Raw genomic sequence first — 26,169 nt, 5'->3', positions numbered from 1 at the left:
AGGAGAACAGAGTCCCGACCAGTACCAACTTACCAGCAGGTCAGTGAACCTATCCTGGAAGCAGATCCTTAGCTCCAGCTGAGGAGTCCTGGTCAAAACCAAATAGAGCAGAAAACTATCCCCACAAAGTTCTACCCAATCACAACATTATAGGCAAATAAATTAAAAAGATTGTTTTAATACTAAATTTTATTGTAACTTGTTGCACAGAAATAGATAACTGCGAGACCAGTCTTGTATGGACTATAACTGAACTTTGAACCATCTGAGTGACTGAGAAAATCTCAATTCCTAATACCGGATGATACCAGTTTTGTTTAAGTGCCTCCAGACATCTTAAAGTAGGAAATAAAAATTCTCTCTGGTAAACATGTTCTCAGTCCTTCAATTATTCTTTAGAAGTTTTAAATATCTGGCACACAGAGAAAATCGAGGACACAAGACAAGACAATAATGAACAAGAATCAGCAGAAATGAGACAACAGAAACAGAACTCTGGAAAATTAGGTATTAGAGTTATCAGATACAGACATTAAAATATCTATGATCAAGAAGATAAAATACAGGATTGGGAATTTTCACAGAGAGCTGAAAATTATGAAAAGGGACATTCCCGATGTTTTAAATGAACAGATACATTTTGCAACTAAAAATTACAACAACCAAATTCAAGAACTCAGAGCTAAGGTTTAACAGATTAGCGAGCTGACTGAATCATAGACCAGAAGAAAATAACGAGAAACAATTACAAGAAGACAAAAAACAATGCAAGAAAATAAAATACATAGAGGATCCATGAAGAAGGTCTTACATTGTGCAGCTGGAGTCTGAAAGAGTAGAAAGAGAAGGAGGAGAAAACTATTTGAAAACATAATGTATGCGAATTTTCCAGGCTCGTGAATGTTATCAATTCATATATACCAGAAGCCCAATAAAAACCGAGCAGAATAAATAAAAATAAATCACTATAGGTAGTGATTTAAGCCCATCACAGAGAAAAAAATGTTGAAAAAAAAGATGGCAAGCTTCTACAGAAACCAGAAAAAAAGTGACAATTACCTTCAAAGAACAAAAATTAGGCTTCCAGCAGATTTTTCAACAGAGATGATAAAATTCAGAAAACAATGAACAGAAATATGGATGAAAGAAGATAACTGATAGTCTACAATTCTATATCCAGAGAAAATAGCATTAAAGAAGGAAAATGAAATGAAGACTTTTTTTTTTTTTTTTTTTTTTGTCTTTTTGCAATTTCTTGGTCTGATCCCGCAGCATATGGAGGTTCCCAGGCTAGGGGTTGAATCAGAGCTGCAGCCACCGGCCTACACCAGAGCCACAGCAACGTGGGACCTGAGCCGTATCTGCAGCTCACAGCAACGCCGGATCTCCAACCCACTAAGCAAGGCCAGGGATCGAACCCGCAACCTCATGGTTCCTAGTTGGATTCGTTAACCACTGAGCCAAGACAGGAACTCCTGAAGACATTTTTAAGTTAAACAAAAACTGTAAGAATTAATCAGCAGCAGATCTATACTAACAGAGATACTAAAGAGCGTTCACAGTAGGAAAATGATGCTGATGGATAGTTAGAGATGCAGGGAATAACTAATGGCAACAAAATTAGAAAATATGTGAGTAAATGTTCACAAATACTAATTGTATGAAATATCATCATAGAGTTGACCCTTGAACAACATGGGTTTGAATTGCATGGGTCCACCTATATGTGGGTTTTTTTCCCCCAATATATACCATGGTACTACATGATCTGTGATTGGTTGAATCTGCAAATGTGGAGCCATGGATATGAAGAGCTAGCTATGAGACTTGAGCATCCACATATCTGGGTACACACAGAGGGTCCGAGAATTGATTTCCCATAGATACCAAGGGACAACTGTATACTAATTGTATTAAATAACAATTCTTGAGGGATTAAAAGATTAGAGAATTAAAGAATATACTATGAACAACAGAAGTTGGGAGGGACTAGTTGTGTTAGTAGTCCAAGATTTTTATATTGTCTTGGAGGAAGACAAAAGTACATTGATATTACACTTTGATAAGTTAAGGATTTCCTAATCTCTAGGAGAACCCCAAAAGAAATAATAACAGAATGTGGATTTTCCAAAGCATTAGAGGGGAAAAAAAGTAGAATAATGAAAAATAATCAACTAGCAAAAGCCAGGAAAGGAGAGGAAAGAAATGTATTGTAGATGGGACAAAAGAATATAATGAAGTCATAGATTTAACCTGAAATACATAAAAAACTAAATTAAAAATAAATATAGAGGAGTTCCAGCTGTGGCTCAGAGGTAATGAACACAACTAGTACCTTTTGAGGATGTGGGTTCAATCCCTGGCCTTGCTCAGTGGATTAAACAGCTGCCGTGAGCTGTTGTGTAGATCACAGATGTGGCTTGGATCTGGCGTGGCAGTGGCTGTGGTTAGCAGCTGTAGCTCCAATTCAACCCCTAGCCTGAGAACTTTCATATACTGCACATGTGGCCCTAAAAAGAAAAAAAAAAAAGTGTAATGCTTCAATTGAAAGAAAAAGACTGTCACTGTGAATAAAAAAAAACCCCAAACTATATGATGTTTACAAAAGACACATCTAATATATAAAAGGACACAGAAAATTTGAAAATAAAAGAGAAAAATAAACTCTATGTATTAATTAGTCTAATAAAAAAAATCTAGTGTAGCTTTGTTAATATCAAAGTAAAGACAAAATATTACTAGGGCAAAGAGGCATATAACTTACCAGGAATATATAACAGTTGTGAAATTGTATGCTTCTAAAGAACATGACCTAGTAGCTTTGTTAATATCAAAGTAAAGACAAAATATTACTAGGGCAAAGAGGCATATAACTTACCAGGAATATATAACAGTTGTGAAATTGTATGCTTCTAAAGAACATGACCTAGGCGCAGTGGTTAACGAATCCGACTAGGTTCGATCCCTGGTCTTGCTCAGTGGGTTAAGGATCCAGCGTTGCCATGAGCTGTGGTGCAGGTTGCAGACGTGGCTCGGATCCCACGGTTGCTGTGGCTCTGGCGTAGGCCGGCGGCTACAGCTCCGATTAGACCCCTAGCCTGGGAACCTCCATATGCCATGAGAGCAGCCCAAAAATGCCAAAAAAAAAAAAAAAAACCAAAACAAAACAAACAAAAAAAACATGGCCTAAACCAAAGAAAGCAAAAAAATGACAGAACTATAAAGGAGAAATATGCAAACCTACAGTCACAGTGGGAGATTTTAACCAAAACAAAAAAAGCAAAGGAAATTTACTGATCTTATATATGAACAAAGCACCCAACAAGGACAGAATAAACATTCTTTAAAGTATACATGGAACATTTATAAAAATTGAGCATATAATGAGACATAAAGCAAATCTCAAATTTTGAAGGGCTTATATAGAATATGCTCTCTCACTGTAGTGCAATAAGCTAGGGAGCAAAAGTAAAAAGACAGCAAGAAAATTTCCATATGTTTGAAAATCAGGAGGCACAATTTAAAATAACTCGTGGGTAAAATAAACCATAACGAAAATTAGGAAATACCTAGAACTGAATGTTTGATATTAAAATTTGTGGAATGTATAGTACTTAGCGGGAAATTTGTAGAATTAAATGCACATGTTAGAAAATTGAGTCCAGCAATAAATAAAAAAATACACAATTAAATTGAGTTTATCCCAGGAACATGAGCTTCATTTAACATTAAGAAATCAACCACACCAACAGACTAAAAGAAAAAAAATCTCCTCAACAGATACAGAAAAGACATTTAATACAATTCAACATTCAGTCACTTTCAGTGAATTAGTAAAAGAATAAGGAGAGAAGGATGCCTGCTTTAGTCATTCTTAACATCATACTGGAAGTCTTAGCCAGGACAGTAAAACAGGGAAAATGTACATGATATATAAGAACTGAAATGAAAAAAGCAAGCATTATTTTCAGATTATATATGCAGAAAATGCCAAAGAACCTATAATTTAGTAAAATTAATAAATGAAAGCTCAGAAAAATTTCCTAAGCAGGAAATTTGTAGGATAAAAAATATATTAAAAATCTTTTATATCTATAATAAATTAAGAAAAACATTGTAATATTAAAACCACACAAAAAGTTAAGTTCCTAGAAATAAATCTCATAAAATATATGCAGAACTTATACAGTAAAATGATAAACTTTGAGTTCTAAGTATATATACAATGTCAATCTCCAAATTAATCTACATTCAAATGCAAATGCAATGAAAATCCCAATTGTGTGTGTGTGTGTGTGTGTGTGTAAGCTATTTCTAAAATTTGTGTGGAAATTCAGAGGGTCCAAAAGAGCTATAGAACTTCTGAAGAACAATAATACAGGAGAACTTGTTTAAGATACTAAGACAATTTAACAGTATCATATTTAAGACTGTTACTAGCCTAGAAGTAGTCACATTAACTAATGAAGCAGAATAGAGAGCCTAAAACACAGAAAAAGTATTTTATCTTTTTAACAAATGGTGCTAGGACAATTGCCTGTCACGTCTTTCCTTGAAGCTATGCAATAACTCCCCCTCCCCTCCCCCACACGAGAGCAAGAGCTAAAGCCTTTGCAATGTTCTACAAGTTACTACATGATTTTGCTCCTCAGCACCTCCTTTTTTTTTTTTTGGCTGCGCCTGCAGCATATGGAAGTTCCTGGGCCGGGGATGAAACCCGCATTACAGAAGCCACACTAGCTGCGGCAGTGACAACACCGGATCCTTAACCAGCTACAGCACAAGAGAACTCCTGGTGCTAGGATAATTAGATACTCGTATTTTAAAAGTAAGACTGTATGTATACTTTCTACTACACTAAAAAAATCAACAACCAATGGATCATTGACTCCCACGTGAAAGGCAAATCTATAAAGATTTTAGAATTAAAAGAGTTTATAGGACAGGATCTTCCCCAATTCAGGAAAAGATTCATTCAATTAATGAAAATTAAGAATTTCTGTTCTTCAAAAGATTCCATAAAGAAGCTAACAACAACAAAAAGGCCCTAGAAATGAAGAATATATATGTAATGCATAAAACTGACAAAGGATTCATACATAGAATACTATACATATTTTTTAAATCCTACAAATTGAACAATCAAACTAAAAACTGGTAAATGATCAACATGCACTTAAATAGAGGATATCCAAACAACATATATATCAGGCTGTAATCGAGAAAATGCAAATTAAACACAAAAAGAGACAGACTGACACACACACACACAAACCATCAGACTGTCAAGCATTACAATGCCTGTCGATACTGAACGTCAGGGAGATGTGCATTGGAACCCGTGTACTGGTTTCTTATATTTCACCTGGGTGTTGCCTGAGTGCAAGGGGGCATGAGTTCCACTGATCCTCCCCTATGAAGACATATATCAAGTTCCATGTTTGCAATACATGCCATATATCTGAAGTACTTAGCTAGAGTTTGTTTTCACCTGAAGTTCATTTTCCTAGCTACCACCAGGCTCCTTCCCATTACAGCCATTTTTTCCTCTAGAAATAATAGTCTATATCTAATATGAGATCAGGTTTTTCTTTTCCTGTCTTTGGTGGGGGGGTGGGGGTGGAGGGCTACCTTTGCTGTAGATGATGCTGGTTTGGCCATTAGGGCAGTTTTTAAGGTTCTAGATGTAGGAATGCCTTACCTTCCCGCTTCTACTTTCTTTTGGGACATGGAGGGGGCAATAAATTTTGTGGCTGAGGGAGTTTAGTAGAAAGTCACAGAGCAATGGGGAAATCTCCGAAATGGCAAGCAACAGAAGGTAATTGGAAAAGGCAGCTAAAAATGTGCTCAGTGGGATAAGGGGGCTACAAACACAGCTGTGCCGTGGTGGAACTTAACTCCCTGAAGCTCAGGGGCCAGCCTTTACAAAGAAGGTCTCCTCTGGCATTCCAACACCATGGAGATAGATCTGGCCGTGAGCTGGGGCAACATGGTCAGAATTGGGTCTTAGGTGATTCACAGACTGGTAAGTAAATCTCACCCGAGTGTTAGATGGTAGAGGAAGAGAACTGGGCATTACAATTCCTGGAATTATTCCACTGCCTCGAAATAGGTAGATCTTAGGAGTCATGGTAATTATAACTATAAATCCATGTTTACATTATCTGCCACTCACTGAATTCACTATGCACTTCAGTTGACAGTTGTCACTGGATTCTGAAGTGGAAATCAGAGGCACTGATGCTATTTCTAATATTAGTTAGAGCCATACAAGATTAACAGTGGCTAAGAGTATAGAGAGATTTGGAATTAAAGGTTTATATTCTGGTTGAACATTACATCACTTTTAAGTATAAAATGAGAAATTCTAAGAAAGATCTTTAAAATGAATAGGGAATGTTACATTTGAATGTACTCCAAGCACCTCTCCTTTCACCATAAAATCCATATGTGTTTTCTTGCTGTATAGATAATACCCAAGGGGGTGGGGTGATCGATCAATTACCTCTTTGAAGAATTGTGTAACTTTGGCAGCTGCCTCTGCTGGCCATATTTCCTGAGGATTCCTCAGAGCCAAGAGCATCTGTGCCAAGAGGAGTCAAAATGCTGCTGACGACCAGGAATTGGATTTAATACAAATGGAGGTGCTCCAGCCTCTCTGAACTTGCCAATTCCATTGTTAGAGGCATGTGATAAATGAGTGAGTGCATCTGCCCTTGTGAGCTGACAAAGATCCAAGCTGCTTAAAATATGGCAGACTCCTCTGGCTAGGTCTTGGACAGTGTGCATCAGTTCTACAACTGAAGCCTAGAAATAAAGAGGCATTTTCCAGGGATTTTTTTTTCTTTCAGGGGAGAAGTAACAGCCTTGCATTTGGTTGGCCTAGACATGATTTCTGAAAGCAGAAGGGGAAAATGCTGCAATTTTATTCCAGGGCACAGAGTGAGAATTCCAGGAAGACTGAGCCCTTATAATTAATGTGTTTAAAAAATTCACTTGAGGCTTTTTGATGATTATGTATTTATTAAAGTTTGAGGACTTCTTTCTTCCTTCTTCCCCTCTCTAATTTGGTACTGGGTCATTTAAGGGAACAAACTCTAAACTTTCAGTTATTAAAAGAGCATAAAATTTGTATCTAGAGCTTAGAAATGCTTAGAAAAGGAAAATACACAAATAATAAGTGTATCTTTTTATAACAAGAAAAAACAAAGAATCACCTATAATCCCATCTATGATCACAGCTGCTGTTACAACCTTTCATTTTCCTCTTTATTTCTACTTATTTTTCTGCTTTATTTTCCCTATATAAAGACATATACACAACTACCTGTGTATGTACAAGCATGTATGCATGTGTGTGTGCACTGTATGTGTGTGCACATGCGCATGTGTGCATGTGTCAAGGTCACTAAAGATTTCTCTATCATTAAACCCAGAGGTAACGTCTTAGTCCTCATTTGTACATGACCTGTCAATGACATCTGACACAGGTGACCACTTTCTTCCTTGAAATACTTTGTTCGCTTGGATCTCAAGATTCCATATTCTCCAGATTTTTCCTTCTGCATCACTGGTCCATCTTTCATCTCCTTTGTAGTTTCTTCTTTCCGAAAGTTCAGTCCTTGGACTTATTTTAGATGTACTCACTTGGGAATCTTTTCCAATTCAATGGCCCTAGACACCATCCACCTGCTAAGAACTCCCAGATGAACATCTCCCAGAGTAAGTCTTGTCTGCACTCAAGGCTCATATATCTGTCTACCTCCATCACACTTGCGAGTCTAATAGGTACCTCAAAGGTGTCCAAAATAAAACTCTAAATCCTAGCAAACTATTCCCTACTACCAAAAAAGAAAAAAATCTCTTGCCAACTCATTAAATAGAAACTCCAAAATTCCAGTTGCTCAAGCCAAAACTTTATTGCCATCCCTGTTTTCCTCTTTGTCACCAGCTAGACCTCAAAATATATCCAGAATCCAATCACTTCTAACTAACCATCTATTACCACACTGGTCCAAACCACTATGAACTTCCCCTAAAAGAATCTCTTACTTTTGCCTTTGTCCTCTACAAGACTGAGTGAGCCTTTGAAAACTAAAGTCAGATCATAATACTTTTCTTCTCCAAACACCCCAGTCGCTTCCCATACCATCCAGACCAAAGCCAAGGTTTTTACATTATCTTATTAACATTTTTGTGCCTTATATTTTTAACTCAAAAATATGCAGGAGGCAGCTTAGTGCTCCAGGTTAGATTGTCTATGTTCAGATCCTGGCTCTCACTATTAGAAGTATGACATTGGGCAAGTTACTTAACTTCTCAGTGGCTAAACTTCCTCATTTGTAAAATGGGATTATTATAATACCAATATCATAGACTTATGGTGAAGATTAATGAATTAATATTTATAACATGCTTCCAATAGTACTAGCATGTGGCAGACATTATAAATGTTTTTTAGAATGACAAAATACGCATTTTGTGTCTTTAGCACAAGATTTCATTGCAAATTTTGCACATAAAAGAACATGTCTTTAATAACAATTGTAGATAGCACAAACATCTCTCAAAGGATAAAAATGTTTTGGTTAAACAAGTTTAAAATGAACATCATCATTTTATTCTTTTTGTTATTCTGAGTTCAGAGTTAGAATGGATTTTACACCATGATTTATGCTTTTAAGTTTTTTTGGTACTTTTTAAGCATCCCAATGCTAATCTGCTTTATTACTCATCTACTTCCTAACCAGCAACACTTTAATTCCTAAAATAGGTGTGATTTTTTTCATTTATTATATAGATTGGCTTTTAAGATATACTTTACTTTTCCTCTACTTACGGCTTTTTATTGTTGCATTAAAATGAAACAAAACAATAAAAATAAACAAAAGTTTAAGGTGCATTCCTACATATGAGCACAGTAAGGAGAATAAGTCATGGAATTCCCAGTAGAAATTCATAAAATTTATTGACTTTGTAGAGAAAAAATACTACACACTCAGTACAGAAGGAAGTGAGGGAAAGGGCCCCTAGCCAGAGCCTGGCTATCATAGCTCAGTTCTTACACTTAATTTACAGTTTTCTAAATACTTGATTATAACTGAAGAACAAGTAATACTCACAAATCACTCCCCTTCCCCCCCCAACACACCCCCTGCAACACAGCACTCATACCCTTCTGCAATTGCTTTATGACTCACAGAGGAGAGAGGGCCTTGTACTCACAAGTAAATTTCTACAGATTATTTAAAGTGGGAAGACCTATTCAAAAAGAGGTCAAAGACACATCTGAATTACAAGGTTAAGTCAGAGTATTCATAAAAACAAAAGGGAGTTAGGATTTGTGAAAGGGTCATAAGGTTTATTCAAGGGTGTATAAGTCAGAGATTTTTTTTTTTTTTTTTGACAATTGCGTTTAAATTTTAGAATATGTGATGTGAAATTTTGTTAATTCTGGAAAATTCCTCCAGTTCTAAATTGAATTTTGGGGTAAACTTGCCCCGTTGCTAGAACTCTTAAAGGCCTCTGCATGTTGAGGTGAGCTACTGATGAGCTTCCAGGTAAAAACAAACTTCACTTATCTGCCAAGAGCAAAATGCCTCAGTCTCAACAACTATGCAACTACTGAGAATTTCCTTGAGGACATGAGGGGAGAAAAGATACTATTGTACTTGCACATTAGAAATAAGAGACAACATTTAACAAAAACTTGCTTAGTTAAATCAACATTATCATGAAACATCATTTCATGGTACTTGCATGTATAAAAGAGGTACAAATGAATACTGCCTCTCTAAAATATCATAATTTTTATCAAATAACACTTTTCCTTTTTTTTTTAAATTTTAAAAGAAAATTGGCCTTGAAACACCATCCAGACAAGAATCCAGATGATCCAGGTGCTGCTGAAAAGTTTAAAGAAATCAACAACGCCCACACCATACTAACCGACATGTCAAAGAGAAACATATACGACAAATATGGCTCACTGGGACTCTATGTGGCCGAGCAATTTGGAGAGGAAAATGTTAATACCTACTTCATGCTATCAAGCTGGTGGGCAAAGGTGAATTGGATATTTTTTTCCCTCAAAAACAATTTCCTGGAAGATCATGATATTATTCACTCTTTTAGACTCTATCTCAAAGAAAGCCTAGCCTTAGTATATTACTAAACTCTTGTAAATAAAAGGAGATATCGCTTCAACTGAAAGGTGTTATTTAAGGATTGTTTTTGCTTTAGCTCATCAGATAATTATAAAATACAGTATGACTTTAAATACTTCTAGACGTTAATTATATTTGAATTTGAAGCTTCAGATTAAGTCTGACTGCCCTCCCTACCCCCATAATGACTAATTAAGAACTGACTCATTGCTGAAAACCAAAAATAATTTATTAGTGTGACAACTTCTTAAAAATTATTATAGGACAAATTTAGCCATGTACTTTCCTATCTATAGCATAGGCTACATTAGCAAACACAATATTGGGGAGAATGTGTGTTAATTATGTCACAGGCTCACGTGGAGCCTGCTGTGAGTAGTAGAGCAAGAAATGAGGGGGAAAAGGTGAGAATTAAGTAGTGGAGGACACTGAGTTGGGAGAGAGAAAGAGAGGGAGAAAGAAAAAAAAGTATTTGGTCAAGAAATAGGCAGCATTTTAAAGACAGTGCAATCACAATTGACTCTTGACAGTAAATTTTGTGTGATTTCTTAGGAATCCCTAGTACATGTATGTTTGATGATGGTTTTATGTTTATTTATGAATATTAATATCCTTATCTTATAATAAAGGTATATTTACAGATGAATCATATATATAGTCCACCAGCATATCTTTGGACAGTTTGTATATATACATGTGATAAGTTCATGGTTTACACATTTGGGGAAATCATATGAATTCACATTCACATGTGTTATAATTAATAACTTACATGAGTTGTAATTAATAATTTAAGAAACTAGAGATATCCAAAGAGGCAGGTGCTGTGTTCAGCATTATTTTGCTACTTTCTTCCACTAAAATAAATCTTGCTAAATTGAAGAATTTTATATACACAGGATGAGAGGGCATATGTTTTTGCACATAAGCATGAAGAGAGTGTTTTATAACCTAAAGCCTCACTTGCCTTCTCCAGTCCCCAGAATTCCTTTTTGTGGGGATAACTGCAATTCCCACTGAAACCCCCTTTCTTTATTGTTGAAGACTTGGGAGGGAGACAATTTCCTGCCAAGAGGATTTGGAACTTGAACTAAGACTATACATACTGCCAATGTCATTTATGATGATAGATTGAAAGTTCACATAAAATACAGGGTTTTGTGGGCTTGCTGGGGAACCTAACCTCCAGGTATGACACTATTTCCAGGGGAAGGTACATCTGGAGTTCTGGATAATTATAAACTAACACCTGAATGCATACTGGTGCCTACCTGTGTAAAAAGGAGAATAGGTTTCCTTGCCCAGGAAGTTGGCGAAATTGATCAAACTTCATACAGACAAGCAGAAGCTGTTCAGTAGTATAAGAGCTATAGAAAATAATTCCTGATGTGGCTCTTTTAAAAGGCTACAGGAGTTCCCTCTGTGGAACAGGGGGTTAATGATGGGGCTTGTCTCTGTGGAGGCGCTAGTTCTATCCCCAGCCCAGTGTAGCAGGTTAAGGATCGGTGTTGCTCCAGCTGTGGCGTAGGTCACAGCTCTGGCTAGGATTCCATCCCTGGCCCAGGAACCTCCATATGCCATGGGTATGGCCAAAAAAAGGAAAAAAAAAGGCCATAAAAAAAAAGTCTTCCTTCCCCTTCTGCTTGTGCCAGAGCCTAATTCCACAGTGCCTATTAGAGTGGCCTGACATGTAGAGATGATGTATTAAGTATGCACTGCACATATGAATCAGTGTACCAATTCAAAAATGTGCATTTTTAAAATAATGGACACCTGCTTATGTCTTGTACTGAACTAGGCACTGCAGGATGAGACAAGGTTATTTCTGCAATAGGCAAACAATCTAGTTAGAATAATTAAAGAATAAAACAATATATGAATTAAAGGAAAATTTCAGAGAGAAGAAAAAATATGGGAATGGAATATTAAAAGCAAGAAAGGACAAAAGTAGGTAAAGAAAGAAGGAACTTGTTGGACTGGGTGACTGAGAGGAATGTGGGGGTGGCAAGATGAGCTATCAATAGTTCTTTGATGAGAATGATTCAGCACCCTTGGTTATTAGCTCATCTGACTTGTAGGGGTTATGTTTGTTGGTTCACTTATTGTTTTGTTTGCTTTACTCTTAATAATGATCACCATGGCCTAAGAATAAAGAAGAAAATGTCAAAAAAAAAAAGGTCATTCTTCATTACTTCATCTGCAAGTCACTTATTCCTGCCTTAACTTACTGGACAAAACTTTATAAGGCATGTATTTCCAAGGAAACTAAGGGAGTCCTCCATGGAATACAGACAAGGGTGACTGTGTGGTCTGTGGGGTGACCTGTGATGTCTTCATGTCTTGAATGTACGCTGGGGGTTTCCCACACCCCACTACTACTCACCCTTGTTTTGCTTTGCCTTTGTTCTCCTAGACTCTGTTTGTCATCATTGGCCTCTTGACCGGCTGCTATTTTTGCTGCTGTCTGTGCTGCTGCTGCAACTGCTGTTGTGGACGCTGCCGGCCTAAATCATCGATGCCAGGAGAGGACTTCTATGTGTCCCCAGAGGATCTTGAGGAGCAGATCAAGACCGACATGGAACAAGGTGGAGTAAGATGAGAGTAGAGTAGTAGGTATCCCTACATAGGCTGGCCAAGCACCAGGTTCTAGGGTGATGGTTATCACTAAAGTGAGAAATAACAACAAAATGGGGGAATTCCACATACTTTCACCTTTGTTACCTCTTTGGGAGAGGATGAAAGGACAGTTAACTTTACCAGTCACAGAGAAAAGCAGAATCTTACATTGTTAGAAAGAAGTCATGAAGTATGTTGATCAGAGAGCAAAGCCAGTACAATTCACAGTCTCATTACAAGAGACTGAGATGTGGGTTCAGGGAGATTTGGGTGAGAATCCCCAGTGGTAGGAGAACCAAGGTAGAACTTTCTCCCAGGAAAAGCATTTCAGCCTGCCACTTTAGGGTCTCTATTCAAATAGAAGGGAATGGACATCATGAGATGCCAGCAACTCTTGACTTTTCTTCTTTTTGATTACTTGATGAAGAGTTTCAGGTAAAACTGGGGGAGGATAGTCTTTCTTCCCTGGAAATGGAGCTTCCTTCCAAATGCACACATTCAGCACTAGCCTCAAACCAGCATCAAGAATACTGTCCTATAGAAATAGGACTGTTTGCTTTGCTAAACCACTTCCACATGCCTATCAATGTGTATTTATGGCCATGATACATTACTTGATTGATCAAGTTCATTCTATCTAGCAATGATAAAGAAAAATACAAAGAAAGATAAAATCTCACAGAATTCATGACACCAGGAATACTTCATATTCTCTGGGAAATAACTTTGTTCAAACTGGAGTCAAACCTGCCAATGTCCTCTCTGTCTTGCAGTCATAACCCTACTGTCATTTTCTCCTGCAGAAAGCATCATTATCCTAGATAACAGACTATCACTAAGTCGCAAAGGAGCCTGGACAGCCAAATAAAAGAATTACTTGATAATTCAGACAATCTACTGTTGTGTCAGAATCAGGACTGTACTCTGATTCTTTTGATCACAATGAAGCATAAATTCTATGACATTAGAGCAGAGGCTGTTTAAAGGCTTCCACATACTTTTAATTCCCTATCAAATATGATACTAACTAATAACCAGTTATTACCTTCCTGACTCTAGCTTAAAGGAAGAGTCTTCAATCATGTGAATCATTCTTGGTCTTGGCCAATTTTAGGGCTCTAGGAAGTCAGAAAGGACAGAAGGGATCTTCCTGCAACTTGTGATCCCTTCCTATGGGGACCACTGTGTGGCCAGTCTATAGACAGGAGGTTTGCTCTTACTATTTTGTATTACTGCCCCTGGAGCCAAATTGTAGACTCCTAGTAAAATACAGTTACAAATTCCTTTTGCTTTATTTGGGATATAAAAGGACAAATCTCACAATGGTACATACATACCAAAAAGAACAGGCAAGCTGTTACTCATAAATGGGTTAAACAGATACATATGTGTAAACTCCTCTTCTGGGAAGAACCAGTGACCTTGGCATAACTTATTTAAGAATGATGAACCCAGTGCATTCATCCCATCTGCTCTTTTGAGGGAGATAAACTGTTCCTAGATCATGTCAGGGGTCGCTGGCCCCATCTCCTCTAACATCCATCAACCCAGTCCAGTCACAGACAGAAGCAAGGAAGGCGCAGTGAGATAGGAGAGTACTGTCATTGTCATACTGTGTGTCAGCCTTAACTTTTCCTTGATGTTGGGGAGAAAAAAAACTAGGTAAATTGAACTCAGATATCTCAAACCCATTGTTTCACACTTCTCTGAACAGCCTCAAAGTCTTTCCTTTTTAAATTAGATAAAAGCTCCACCAGGTCATTTCAGCAGACCTTCTTTGCAGAAGATTTCTTTTCTGGAACAGAAATACACACTCGATGCCAAATTCCACCCAGGTTTCCTTCCTGCAGAGTCACTGGTGATAAATCTATGTGCCTCTTACTGTTCTCAGTTCTGACACCCCAGAGTCACCAGCTCCACTGCAGAGGTCAGATTACAGACTAAGTAAATCAGGATCCCATTTGATTACATTCCTATTAGTCTTAACCAAAAGGAAAAGCTCTAGCCTATTCTTAAATATATAAAAGCTCCTATGCAGAGTTAATCCAGGTTTTCTAGGGCCTGGAACTTATACAATTTGGGCTGTCATTTTTAAGAAAAAGAATATAAAGTACAAATACAAAACCAGATATGAAAGTGAAGATTTCTTTAGAATGAAAAAGAAATTAAAAAATTGCAAAGCTTAAAAACTGATAAATATCTTAACTATCACAAAATTTGAAAATAGCAATAGTTTAATTAACTACCTGTCACACCTTTATAATATATGCTTTCTGGGTGTATTTTCTTTTATTGCCTCGTCACTTAGTAACAGTTTCATAATATTTTCTGTAGGTAGAACAGAAAAATAATTGTATTTCCTCTTTCATGTTTGTTCAAAATTTGTTTTTTATTATTGGAAGATTAGAAAAATTTCAGTTTTACAACTCATTGATAATGTCGTCAAACCTTTTAGGGATTGTTGTCAAATTTAAGAAAACTCCTATCTGGTTTGTGTCATATATAAGATGTAAAATTTGGGATAATTTTTCCATAGACCAGTTTTTGACTGCATATTTTACACCTTGTTGCCCCTTACCCAATACTTGCAGGATCAGAGCCCACTGACACATTCATAATGTGTGATAACACCTCTGGTGTGGATCTTCATGTTCCCTAGGCAATTAAATTAGGGTAGGGCGCTATAGGAGTTATCTCTAAAGCCATTCCTATGCCAGTATGGCTAGCAATAATTATACTGAGCTGCTGCAAACCACAGAAACACACCCCACTGAGACATATCCCCAACTCCATTTCCCTTTACAGACTCCTCAAAATGTCTATACCTCTTCTGTAACTACTCATCAAGAAGAAAAGCATAATGGAGGGACAAAGTGGAAAGAGACAGTGTTTGGTTGCGATAAAGTATCTTTTGCAAATCTACAAAGCTATGTATACATTGCTAGGACCCCAAGAGGTCCTCAGAAAAACCTGAGCAGATAAAGGCACCTGAAGCTTAAAATTCATTAACTGTGCACCACCTCAGCTCTTCTTTCATTCTGAGAACTTATGCCTTATTTGCAGTTAAGTGCATTAGTTAGTTTCAAATTTTTATTATAATTCAGAGACTACATGTTTATAGGTAAAATGAATGCAAATCAATACTCATAAAGATGAAAAGGCAGATTCCAGGTGAAGATTATGCTTTATGAACTGTGATCCAGTTCATGGACTGTGGTCTCTTCTGTTCTGCAAAAGAAAGGGGCCCACTTAAAGTTGCTTAGGAAAACACACTTGGAAGGGGCTATCAGTCACTTGAATATCATGCTACTCACGGCAGATGATAAGCAGCATAATCAAGATTTTTAGTTCATTAGAAGTGACATAAGACAATGGGGTTTGAGTACTTTATTTCAATGATTCTCAAACTGAATAAAGTATAGCAAACATTTTCTCACTTAAGACATTTTAAATTATCTTATGTTAGATCTAATCATAAAATCCTTAAGATTTTAAAGTTGGAAGGAATCTTGGGTCAACCCTCGCCTCCCTACAGCTTTTCCAGCAGACTGCTGACCAATTTCAATTGAAAGTTGTCAATGGTAGGGAGGTTTGGGACTTTGTATGAAAATAAGAGATACTCATAAAAGTTCAGCCACCACAGGAGGGTATAGAGTCAAAGGTAAGACACACCAACCCACTAGCATCAGCTCCCCAAAAATAACAATGTTTTTAAAATATTTGTGTAAGTATTTATGGGACTTTGTTTTACCAAAAAAAAAATGTTATCATGCCTGCATGTTATTTTTTATTGCTTCTTTGCAGAGCAAAATTTTTGATGAAAAATTTATTATTTTTTAAAATGGATCATGTCTTTCACAACAAATCTAAGAACTCTTAGCCTAACCCTAAGCCATGAAGGTTTTCTCCAACGTTTTCCAAAAGGTTTTATAGTTTTACGTTTAACATTTAGGTCTAAACTCATTTTTAGTTCATTTTTGTATAAGATGTAGTAAGGTTCTGATTGAGACTTTCTTTTTTCTTTTTGCATATGGGTTGTTTGTTCAATATATGCAAACATGGTTTATTGTTGGTTGTTCAACACCATTTGTTGAAAAAATTATCTTTTTTCCATAGAATTCTCTGTGCATCTTTGTTGAAAATCGATTGACCACATTTCTATGGTTCTATTTATGGACTCCCTATTCCATTTTATTTATTTATGTATTTATGTATTTTTGTCTTTTTCTAGGGCCGCTCCCGCAGCATATGGAGATTCCCAGGCTAGGGGTCTAATCGGAGCTGTAGCCACCAGCCTATGCCTAGAGCCACAGCAATGCGGGATCCAAGCCATGTCTGCACAGCTCACGGCAATGCCATGAATTGAACCCACAACCTCAGGGTTTCTAGTCGGACTCGTTAACCACTGCGCCATACCGGGAACTCCTTCTGTTTTATTTTGATCTATGTTTCTAACCCTTCACCAGAAACACACTACTGCCTTGCCTTCTGCAGCTTTAAAGTAAGTCTTAAAATCAGCTAGTGTGATTCTTCCAATTTTGTTCTTTTTAAAAGTTGTTTTGGCTATTCTAGTTTCTTTGCCTCTCCATATAAATCTCAGTATCAAATTGTCTAAATCTACAGAAAAATATTGCTTATTTTTAAAACTGAAGCTGCATTAAGCTTGTAGATCATTTTGGAAAGAAGTGACATCATTACTGTCCTGAATCTTCCAATACACCAATCTGGTGTACATCTCCAGTTATTTAGGATTCATTTGATTTCTTTTAAGAGAATTTTGTAGTTTTTAGTACACAGAGCTGGCACATATCTTGTTAGGTGGATAACTAAGTATTTTATTTTGAAGGAGAGCTACTGTAAATGACACTGGGTTTTGATTTTGGTTTTCAATTGTTCACTGCAAGTATTTATAATTATTTTTGTGTGTTGACTTTGCATCTATGTTCTTGTTATACTCACATATTAACTTGTATTTGTGTGTGTGTGTGTGTGTGTGTATAAATTCCTTGAGATTTTCTACGTAGACAATCATGTCATCTGCAAGTAGAGACAATCTTATTTCTTCTATTCCAATTTGTATGCCTTTTATTTTTTTGTTCTTGCTTTACTGCACTGGGTAGGTTTCTAAGACTTGCTTTCTTGCTCTGCCATTACCATCTTGAAATTCTTAGCTTATGCATCAAGTATACCACATTCTCACTGAATTTTGCAAACCATGTAGCTAACACTGTATGAGCTATAAGTCTGGATTTCAAACTTGATATCTGCTAGCAAGGAATAGGACAAAATGCCTCCAGAGCATAATACTCTGTTTTTAAGGAAGAGGGAAGCTAATTGAAATGATAGGAGGGATGGGGAGGAGTAGGTGAAGCAAGAGTTTTATATTAATTATCAATCTAAATGCTATGCTACAGATTATACTGTGCTTAGAGATTTGATAAGTGAAGATTACAACTGAAATTTATTTTTCATACGAGTTATTAATTTTTAAAGAATTATGGTTAGTAATTTTTTTATATTATTCTGACTTTACAGAAATGCCAAAATACAAAATATGATAAAGCTAATATGAGATAATCCTCTCTCCAGAATAAAAGTTTTGGCTGCTTAATAACGTTATCATCTCCTTATGTCTCACTAGACTAAAAAAGAATAGGAGCTAATTAGAGAAAGACATTTCTGATATGAACTCAGTGACTAAAACACCTCAAATTTCACTTCTACAGACATGTTATAGGATACTGTAGATATTTCTTAATGTATGAAAATCCAAATTTGAAATATAAAACCCTTTTCTTCAACCAGCTGACATAAAAACATCAAGAATAATTTTTACCTTCCTTTAGATAATTTATTAATTCTAGTTTTATATCTAAAGCTTATGATTTTTTCTGAATATTTTTATTATGCCCATGCTACAGCCTGACATTAGCTAAAGCCTAAGATACTTTTTGACCCTGTAACATGGTACCAGTCTCTGTTCAAGAGTAGTGGTAGAGAGTTGTATTTGCTAGTAGAGAGATTTGCTTGGGTTATTGTGTCTCTTTCAACTATGTGAAAGGGTGTAATCCAGCTTCTACCCTTAAGAAATATCGGGGGGAATTTCAAAACAGTAGCATTTTTAATATTCCCTGGAGACTATAGAACCTGTAAATTGATTCCCATTTCTTTATGAAAATGAAAATATAATTCCCATGGGATTCTACAAACAGAGAAATTCTATTATTCTTATGAATCAATCAGGAGCAAACTGAAGAGAGGGTCTTAGGAGGTGGCCCATCTTCTCTTTTTTATTTTGGAAAATTTGAAACTTGAAGGGTTAAGGTAATGGGTACCAGGTTATTTCCCTTCTTTTCAAATGTTCACAAATTAGAAGTTCCACTTTGGGAAATTTTGAGTGCCATATTAAAACAAGCTCATTTACCCTATACTTCTCTGTTAGATGTAGGCTACAATGAAGTCAGAATGCTACCAGTTTAGAGGGTTTTAGAGACTATCTTGAGATAGAACCACATTACCTGGTACTGTGTGTGTGTGTGTGTGAGGGGTGAGGGCAAAGAGGAAGGAAGGAAGAAGGGGAGGAAGAAGAGGAGGGAGGGAGGGGAGAAAGAGAAAGAGAGGAAGAAAAGAAGAAGGTACAGAAGCAAGAGCATAGATAGGAATCTGTCATCTCTAAACACCTGACAAAGCAAACCAAAAATACAAGATAAATTAGTTTTTTTCCAAGCTGAAAGCAGTGGACTGTAAACTATCAATTAAACCCTAAAAATTTCTTGTGGAGTCATGATTTCCCCATATTTTTGAAGGAGAGGGAATAAAGAATCTAAGGGAGAAGATTTTATAGTGCTGACCTTGGACCTAAGAATGTGAGATTCAGTTCAGAGAAAAATCTGTTGACTGCTTAAGTGTTCTTGCTACTCACCTGGATAAAACTCAAATAAATTCACAGTCACTGAGCTGAAGAGGCCATATGGCTTGTAATTAGACTCACTCTCAGCCAAGATATTAAGACATTTATTACATTTACTGTTCAGCATTCATCACACTTTACTGCCCAGGAAAAGGGCACCAAGAAAGAGGTTCAATTCAATTTCCTCTTTTCACCCCCCCCCAACTCAATGTCTTTCTATCCCCTTCCCCAAAACCAAAAGGAACTGATGTCTAAAAATAATTCATGGAAAATAATTCTTATAACTAGTGCAAAGCCATTTGCTACTTCTTTACATGAAAGTATCAACCAAGCATCATCAAGGCCCTGGGCCAGGAGAGCAGGACAAGTGAATCAGCTCAGAATGCTACCCTAGAAGCAGCTCAAAGTGGACCCAAGTTTTCTGTGAATTTTGCCTGCCAAGGTTCAGTGAGCCAATTTACTAGACGGCTTTATCAAGATAGTCTTTTAACAGCATAACTTTTATTGAGCACTTTGTATTTGCTTGACACTATGCTTGGTGCTAGAGAAAAGAAAAATGCAGTTCCTACTATCTTGGACCTTACAGTCTAGCAGAGGAAGTTGGAAGACAAATATTAAATAAATAATCATGCAATGAACTAGTTCATTTACAGGTATAATAAGCCTGCCAAAGAGAAGCCAGGGGCTGTGATAGTGAACACTTACTGGGGACCGACCTGGATGCAAGCAAGTAAGGACAGCTTCCCAGAAGAAGTAACATTTAAAGCTAAAAACTTGAAGAACGAAGAGGAGTTAAGGGTAGGAGATTATGGGGATAAAGAACCCTAGAAGGAAGAAATCTTGATACCAACATTGCACTTGGCACAGAATCTCCTTATATCCTGTGGATAAGATGCTGAATGGAGCTCTAGATGCCAGACAAAGCAGGTATAGTCATATTAGACTGTTCCATAAAATAGTTTTATCAAGAAACTGAGTGAAGCAGAAGTTATGCAGACATCATGGTCACAAGTAACTCCAAACTGGGGTCTACTCAGACAAGGGTTCATGTCATCAAAGTGAAATGTGATAGATGGAAAACAGCTAGAATCTTGGAGGCTTGCTGGACAAGAGAAAGAGCAGTAGGATTTAACTAGGAAGGGGAAAGGGAGTTGAGAGAAATGCAGGAGGTTCTAAGGAAGAAGAAACAAAAAGGTAGAGGAATAAGTGATATATTACTCAGCCATAAAAAACCAAAATATTAATACATACCACAGTGTGCTGAACCTAGAAACGTCACGCTGAGTGAAAGACGCCAAACAAAAAGGATAAACACAGAATGATTCCATTTACATGAACTATCCAGAACAGGTAAATTCAGGGGGCACTGATAAACTACTGGTGGTTGCCAGTGCCTAGGGGGAGAGGAGGAACAGGGCGCAGCCCCTTAAGTGGGTACTGGGTCTCCAGTGGGGAATGTTTCACAATTAGATAGAAGTAGTGGATTATATACTTGGTACATTGTGAATGTACTAAATTGTTCACTTAAAAATGGTCAATTTTGTTATGTGAATCTCATCTCAATTTAAAAATATCTATAGTAGAGAAAAAGGGTATACCAAGATTTGACTACAGAAAAAAACTAAACACCCTTTCTTCAGAAGAGGAAAAGGTTCTTTGTTTCCTGCAAATCCATCCATTGCAGGGAGTAGAGGATACCACAGGCCTAAGCAAATCATCAATATTCACAAAGCGTGGGGAAATGGAAAAGCTGATTATCAACCTTTTATGCCAGCTACCCTGAGAGCAATATACTGCTAGTGGCTAAGACAAAAAGGCTTTGGAGTCAGTCTCATTTCAAGCTCCAATTCTATTAGTTACTGGTAGAGATTTGGGGTATAATTCACTTAACTATTTTATCTGTTATTGTTTTTACTTATTAAGTACATACAAACAAATATTATGATCTATTGCCATTACCTGTAAGTTTTTGCTTGCTGTTCCCTATTCAGAGATAACTGCTATTGTAAATCATTTCTAACCATTTTCCTTTTTTAAATTTGTTTTATAGAGAGAGTTAATTGATGTATAGCACTGTATAGGTGTAAAATACACAGCATAATGACTTGACTTACATATATTGTGAAACGATCACCACAATAAATTTTGTTAACATCATCTCATACACACAAAAAAGGAAAAAATATTCTTTTCCTTGTTATGAGAAGTTTTAAGATTTACTTTCTCAGCAACTTTCAAATATACCATACAGCAGTGTTACCTATAAGCACATATGGTATGTTACATCCCCAGTGCTTATAATATAACTGGAAGTTTGTACCTTTGAACCACTTTCATCCAGTTTTGTGTCCCCTTACCCTCTGCCTCTGGTAACCACAAATCTATCTCTCTTTCTCTGAGTATGGGTTGTTTTTGCTTTTGCTTTTTTGGATTCATATATGAGATCATACAGTATTTGCCTTTCTCTGTCTGATTTGTCTTTCACTTAGCATAGTGCACTCAAAATCCATCCATGTTACCACAAATAGCATGATTTCCTCCTTTTTTTATGGCTGAACAATATTCCATTGTACATATCCACATCTTATTTATCTATTCATCCATGGATGAGCATTTAGCTGGTTTATACCCATGTCTTGGCTATTGTAATACATTTTCTTACTATTCTTTTTAATATTGCAACTATATATACTTATATTCCAACAGTTTATTGTTCGGTTTTGCATTTTTGAACTTTAAATGCATGAACTTATACTCAGCGATTATCCCTCAACTTCTTTTTTTCCTACTCAAATACTTCTGAACTTCATTCATATGTGACTGTCTTCATTTACTGTAACTTCTGTATAATATTCTTCTGAGAACATCCCATAATGTATCTGTTCTACTGCTAGTAGATATTTGGGTAGTTTCCGCTTTTTTGCCATTACAAAAGGAACTGTTGCGAATGTTCTTATTATGAATGTCTCCTGGTGCATGAGTGCTAGTTTTCTCAGTCAAGAGCAATGCACATCTACAAGCTAAAAAAATCAGTAAGAAAAAAAAAACCAAGTTGTTCTACAAAATTGTTGCACTAAGTTCCATTAGCTAATTAGAGTTCCTACTGCTTCACATCCTTGCCATCAGACTAAACGTGTGCCAGGCTGGTGGATGGAAAAGGGTATAGTGGTTCAATTCCTAGCCCCATGATTACTAGTAAAGTTGAATATCTTTTCATAAACTTACTGGTCATTTGGGTTTCTCTTTCCATGAAGTGCTGAGATGCCTATTCAAATCTTTTGCAGGGTTTTATTATATCCTTAGCTTTTTTCTTACTAATTTTTTTATATTTGGGTATTGACTCTGTTTATTATGTTTGTTTAAAATATATTTTCCCTGGAGTTCCCATCGTGGCTCAGCCGAAACGAATCTGACTAGCATCAACGAGATCACAAGTTTGATCCCTGACCTTGCTCAGTGGGTTAAGGATCTGGCATTGCTGTGAGCTATGGTGTAGGTTGCGGATGCAGCTCAGATCTGGGGTTGCTGTGGCTGTGGCGTAGGCCACAAGCTATGGCTCCAATTCAACACTAGCCTGGGAACTTACATATGCTGCAGGTGCAGCCCTAAAAAGACAAAAAAAAAAAAAAAAAAGAAAGAAAGAAAAAATGAAAAAATAAAATATATTTTCCCAGATCGGAACTTGGTGTTTCACTCTAAAGCATCTTTTGATAAGCTGAAAGTTCTTAATTTTAACATAGTCAAAATGCCAATCTTTGCCTTTATATTTAATGATTTCTGTGTTTTAATTAAGAAATCTTTCCCTATCCCAAAGATGTAAAGGACTGTTTTCCTATATGACCTTCTCAAAATTTTATAGTTTTGCTTTTGACATTTACATTTAATAACCTGGAATTGATTTTTCCAAGTGGTATGAGGCAGGGTTCAAATTTCATTTTTTTCCCCCATACAGAAAACAGACTGTCTCCTCCAGCACACTGATTTCTAGTCTTGGTTTTAATATATATTAAGTTTTAAAAGATACATAGAACAGCTTCTGGGCATTCTGTCCTGGTGCACTGGTCATTTTGTCTATATGTATACAAGACCAGGCCCATTTAAAACAATTAAAACACTGTTTAGGCAAGTCCTCCTAATTTGCTCTTCAGGAGAATCTCACATACCCTTGGCCTTTTGCTTTTTCACATAAATTTTAGAACAGGATTTGTTAAATTTTTTAACAAAACTTCTTTAAATAAAATATTTGGGATCTTGATTAGAATTGCAGCGACTCTGTAGATAGATCAGGAAGAACTGACATCTTTAAATGTGAGTCCTCTAATACGTAACATGGTACACCTCTCCATTTATTTGGGTTTTCTTCATTGGCTCTCAATAAAAGATATATCTTATATATCCTTGGTTGCATTTATTCCTAATAATTTGTCCTTTTTCATTCAATTAAATAAATCATTATATATTAGTTTTCTACTTGGTTTTTTGGTATATAAGAATGTGCTTTTTTAAAAAAACACTGATTTTTGAATCCAAGACACTAGACAAACTATTTTAAATTATTTATCTGTGAATTCTTTAGGGCTTCTATATATCTGTTTATGTCATCTGTGACTAGTGTTAGTTTTGATTATTCCTTCCCTTCTCTTTATTGTTTTTCAAATCATTTTCCTTGCTCTTTTGTGTTTCTTGAGACTACCAGTAGAACACTGAAGAGAAGATGCTTTCAAGATTGAATCATAATTATAAAGATTGCTGTAGGTTTTTGATCAGGTTAAGAAAGTTGTCTTCTGTTACCATTTTGTTAGAACAAATACTTTTTTCTTCATTAATTGAGATGGTCAAGATTTTTCCCCTTTAAGTTGTTCATGTGAAGAATTATATGAATTGGTTTTCCAATGTTAAAACAATCTTGAACTCCTGATAAAAACCCAATGCAGTCATAATGCATTAAATATTTTATGTGTCGAAGAAATGGGTTTGCTAATATTTTGTTTTAAATGTTTGCATCTGTGTAAATGAGTGGAATTGGCCTATAATTTTCCTATCTCGAACTTTTCTTATGGGTTCTATATCAAGATTTTGCCTCATGAAATAAATTAGAAAAGTGTTCCTTTTTAAATTTTCTTGACGAGTTTGTGTATTACTGGATTTCTTTCTCTCTACAGGATTTTGTAGAGTTTTCTGGGTGAATGCGTTTTGTACAAATTTTAAATTATTGATACAATATATTTAATGTTTATAGGTCATTTAGATTTCCTTTATTCTTTAATCATAAAATTAGCTCTTCAAAATTTCCTCTTGTTACCTTTTAAACATCTATAGTATCTACATTATTTTCCCATTTTTTCATTCCTTATATTGGTTATTTCTGCTTTCTTTTTTTTAGCCATTCTCACCAGATATTTAAAGCTTTTATTTTTCTCAAATATTTTTGGTTTTATTGATTCTCTTGTATATTCCCTCTACTTAATTTATATTGTTCATTATTTCTTTTATTCTGTTGTTAATTTTCTAACTTAATTTTTATACTTAATTTTCAGCCCTTTTTTTTTCTTTTTTCTTTTTTTCTTTTTTTTTTTTTGTCTTTTTTGCCATTTTGGGGGGGGGGCGTTCCCGCGGCATATGGAGGTTCCCAGGCTAGGGGTCGAATCAGAGCTGTGCCCCAGCCTACACCAGAGCCACAGCAACGCGGGATCCAAGCCATGTCTGCAACCTACACCACAGCTCAAGGCAAGACCGGATCCTTAACCCACTGGGCAAGGCCAGGGATCGAACGTACAACTTCATGGTTCCTCAAATTCGTTAATCACTGAGCCACGATGGGAACTCCCTTTTTTCTTTTCTGATATTAAGCTATTAAGGCTATAAATTTTTCTTTAAGTATCAGTTTGGCTTCATATACACACACATGCATATATGTTCATAAAATCTAAGTTCTAAATATTTTCTGATTTCCATTATGGTTTTTTCTTTAAAATTAGGCTGATATATGTCTTAATTTATAAACCTGTGGGTTTTCTTTTTTTCTGATTCTTTATTATTGTTTGTGTCTAACATATCTGTGTTGTGATCAGAGAATGTGGAGCACATAAAACAATATTTTGAAATGTCTTGAGGCTTGCTTAGAACTCAATCAATTTTATAAATGTTCTACATTGCTTCAAAACAGTACATTTTGCATTGGTTAGGTTCACCATTCCATGCATGACTATTAAAGTTAATTTGTTGTATGTATTAGTTTGCTAGGGCTGCTGTCACAAAGTACCACAGACTAGATGACTTGAAAAACAAATTTACTCTGACAATTCTGGTAGCATAAGTCAAAGATCAAGGTGTCATAGCACTGGTTTCCTTACGGCCTCTCTTCTTGGCATGTAGATGGTTATTTTCTCTTTATGTCTTCACATGGCCTTCCCTCTGTTCATGCCTGTGTCCTAAAGATACCAGTCACACTGGACTAAGGCCCACTCTGAGCATCTC

The 26,169-nt window shown here is 36.2% G+C and overlaps 1 protein-coding gene and 1 long non-coding RNA gene across 3 annotated transcripts in view; one reads left to right on the top strand and one right to left on the bottom strand.

The window, feature by feature from the left end:
- Positions 1 to 26,169, bottom strand: part of LOC146403860 (uncharacterized) — a 174,483-nt gene that overhangs the window by 129,265 nt on the left and 19,049 nt on the right. The window lies entirely within an intron of this gene.
- The window catches only part of DNAJC5B (DnaJ heat shock protein family (Hsp40) member C5 beta), an 84,488-nt gene that overhangs the window by 54,199 nt on the left and 4,120 nt on the right, over positions 1 to 26,169 (top strand). The window contains exons 4-6 of one of the 2 annotated variants that reach the window (XR_014842764.1): positions 9,853 to 10,066; positions 12,580 to 12,751; positions 15,588 to 15,844. Coding sequence is in view for 1 of the 2 variants with exons in the window: in NM_001206401.1 (NP_001193330.1) it covers positions 9,853 to 10,066; positions 12,580 to 12,751 (386 nt within the window). In the remaining variant the exon portion in view is untranslated. The remainder of the gene's footprint in view (positions 1 to 9,852; positions 10,067 to 12,579; positions 12,752 to 15,587; positions 15,845 to 26,169) is intronic. The other variant, NM_001206401.1, reaches the window with a different exon arrangement.

The sequence above is a fragment of the Sus scrofa genome, chromosome 4 (assembly GCF_054392235.1).
Source record: "Sus scrofa isolate SSC_HxYL_T2T_F1_AM1 chromosome 4, Sscrofa_HxYL_maternal_Yorkshire_Landrace_v2.0, whole genome shotgun sequence".
Classification (NCBI taxonomy): Eukaryota; Metazoa; Chordata; class Mammalia; order Artiodactyla; family Suidae; genus Sus; species Sus scrofa.
The sequence above is the reverse complement of the archived record's forward strand: the minus strand, read 5'-3'. Positions and strand labels throughout refer to the sequence as shown.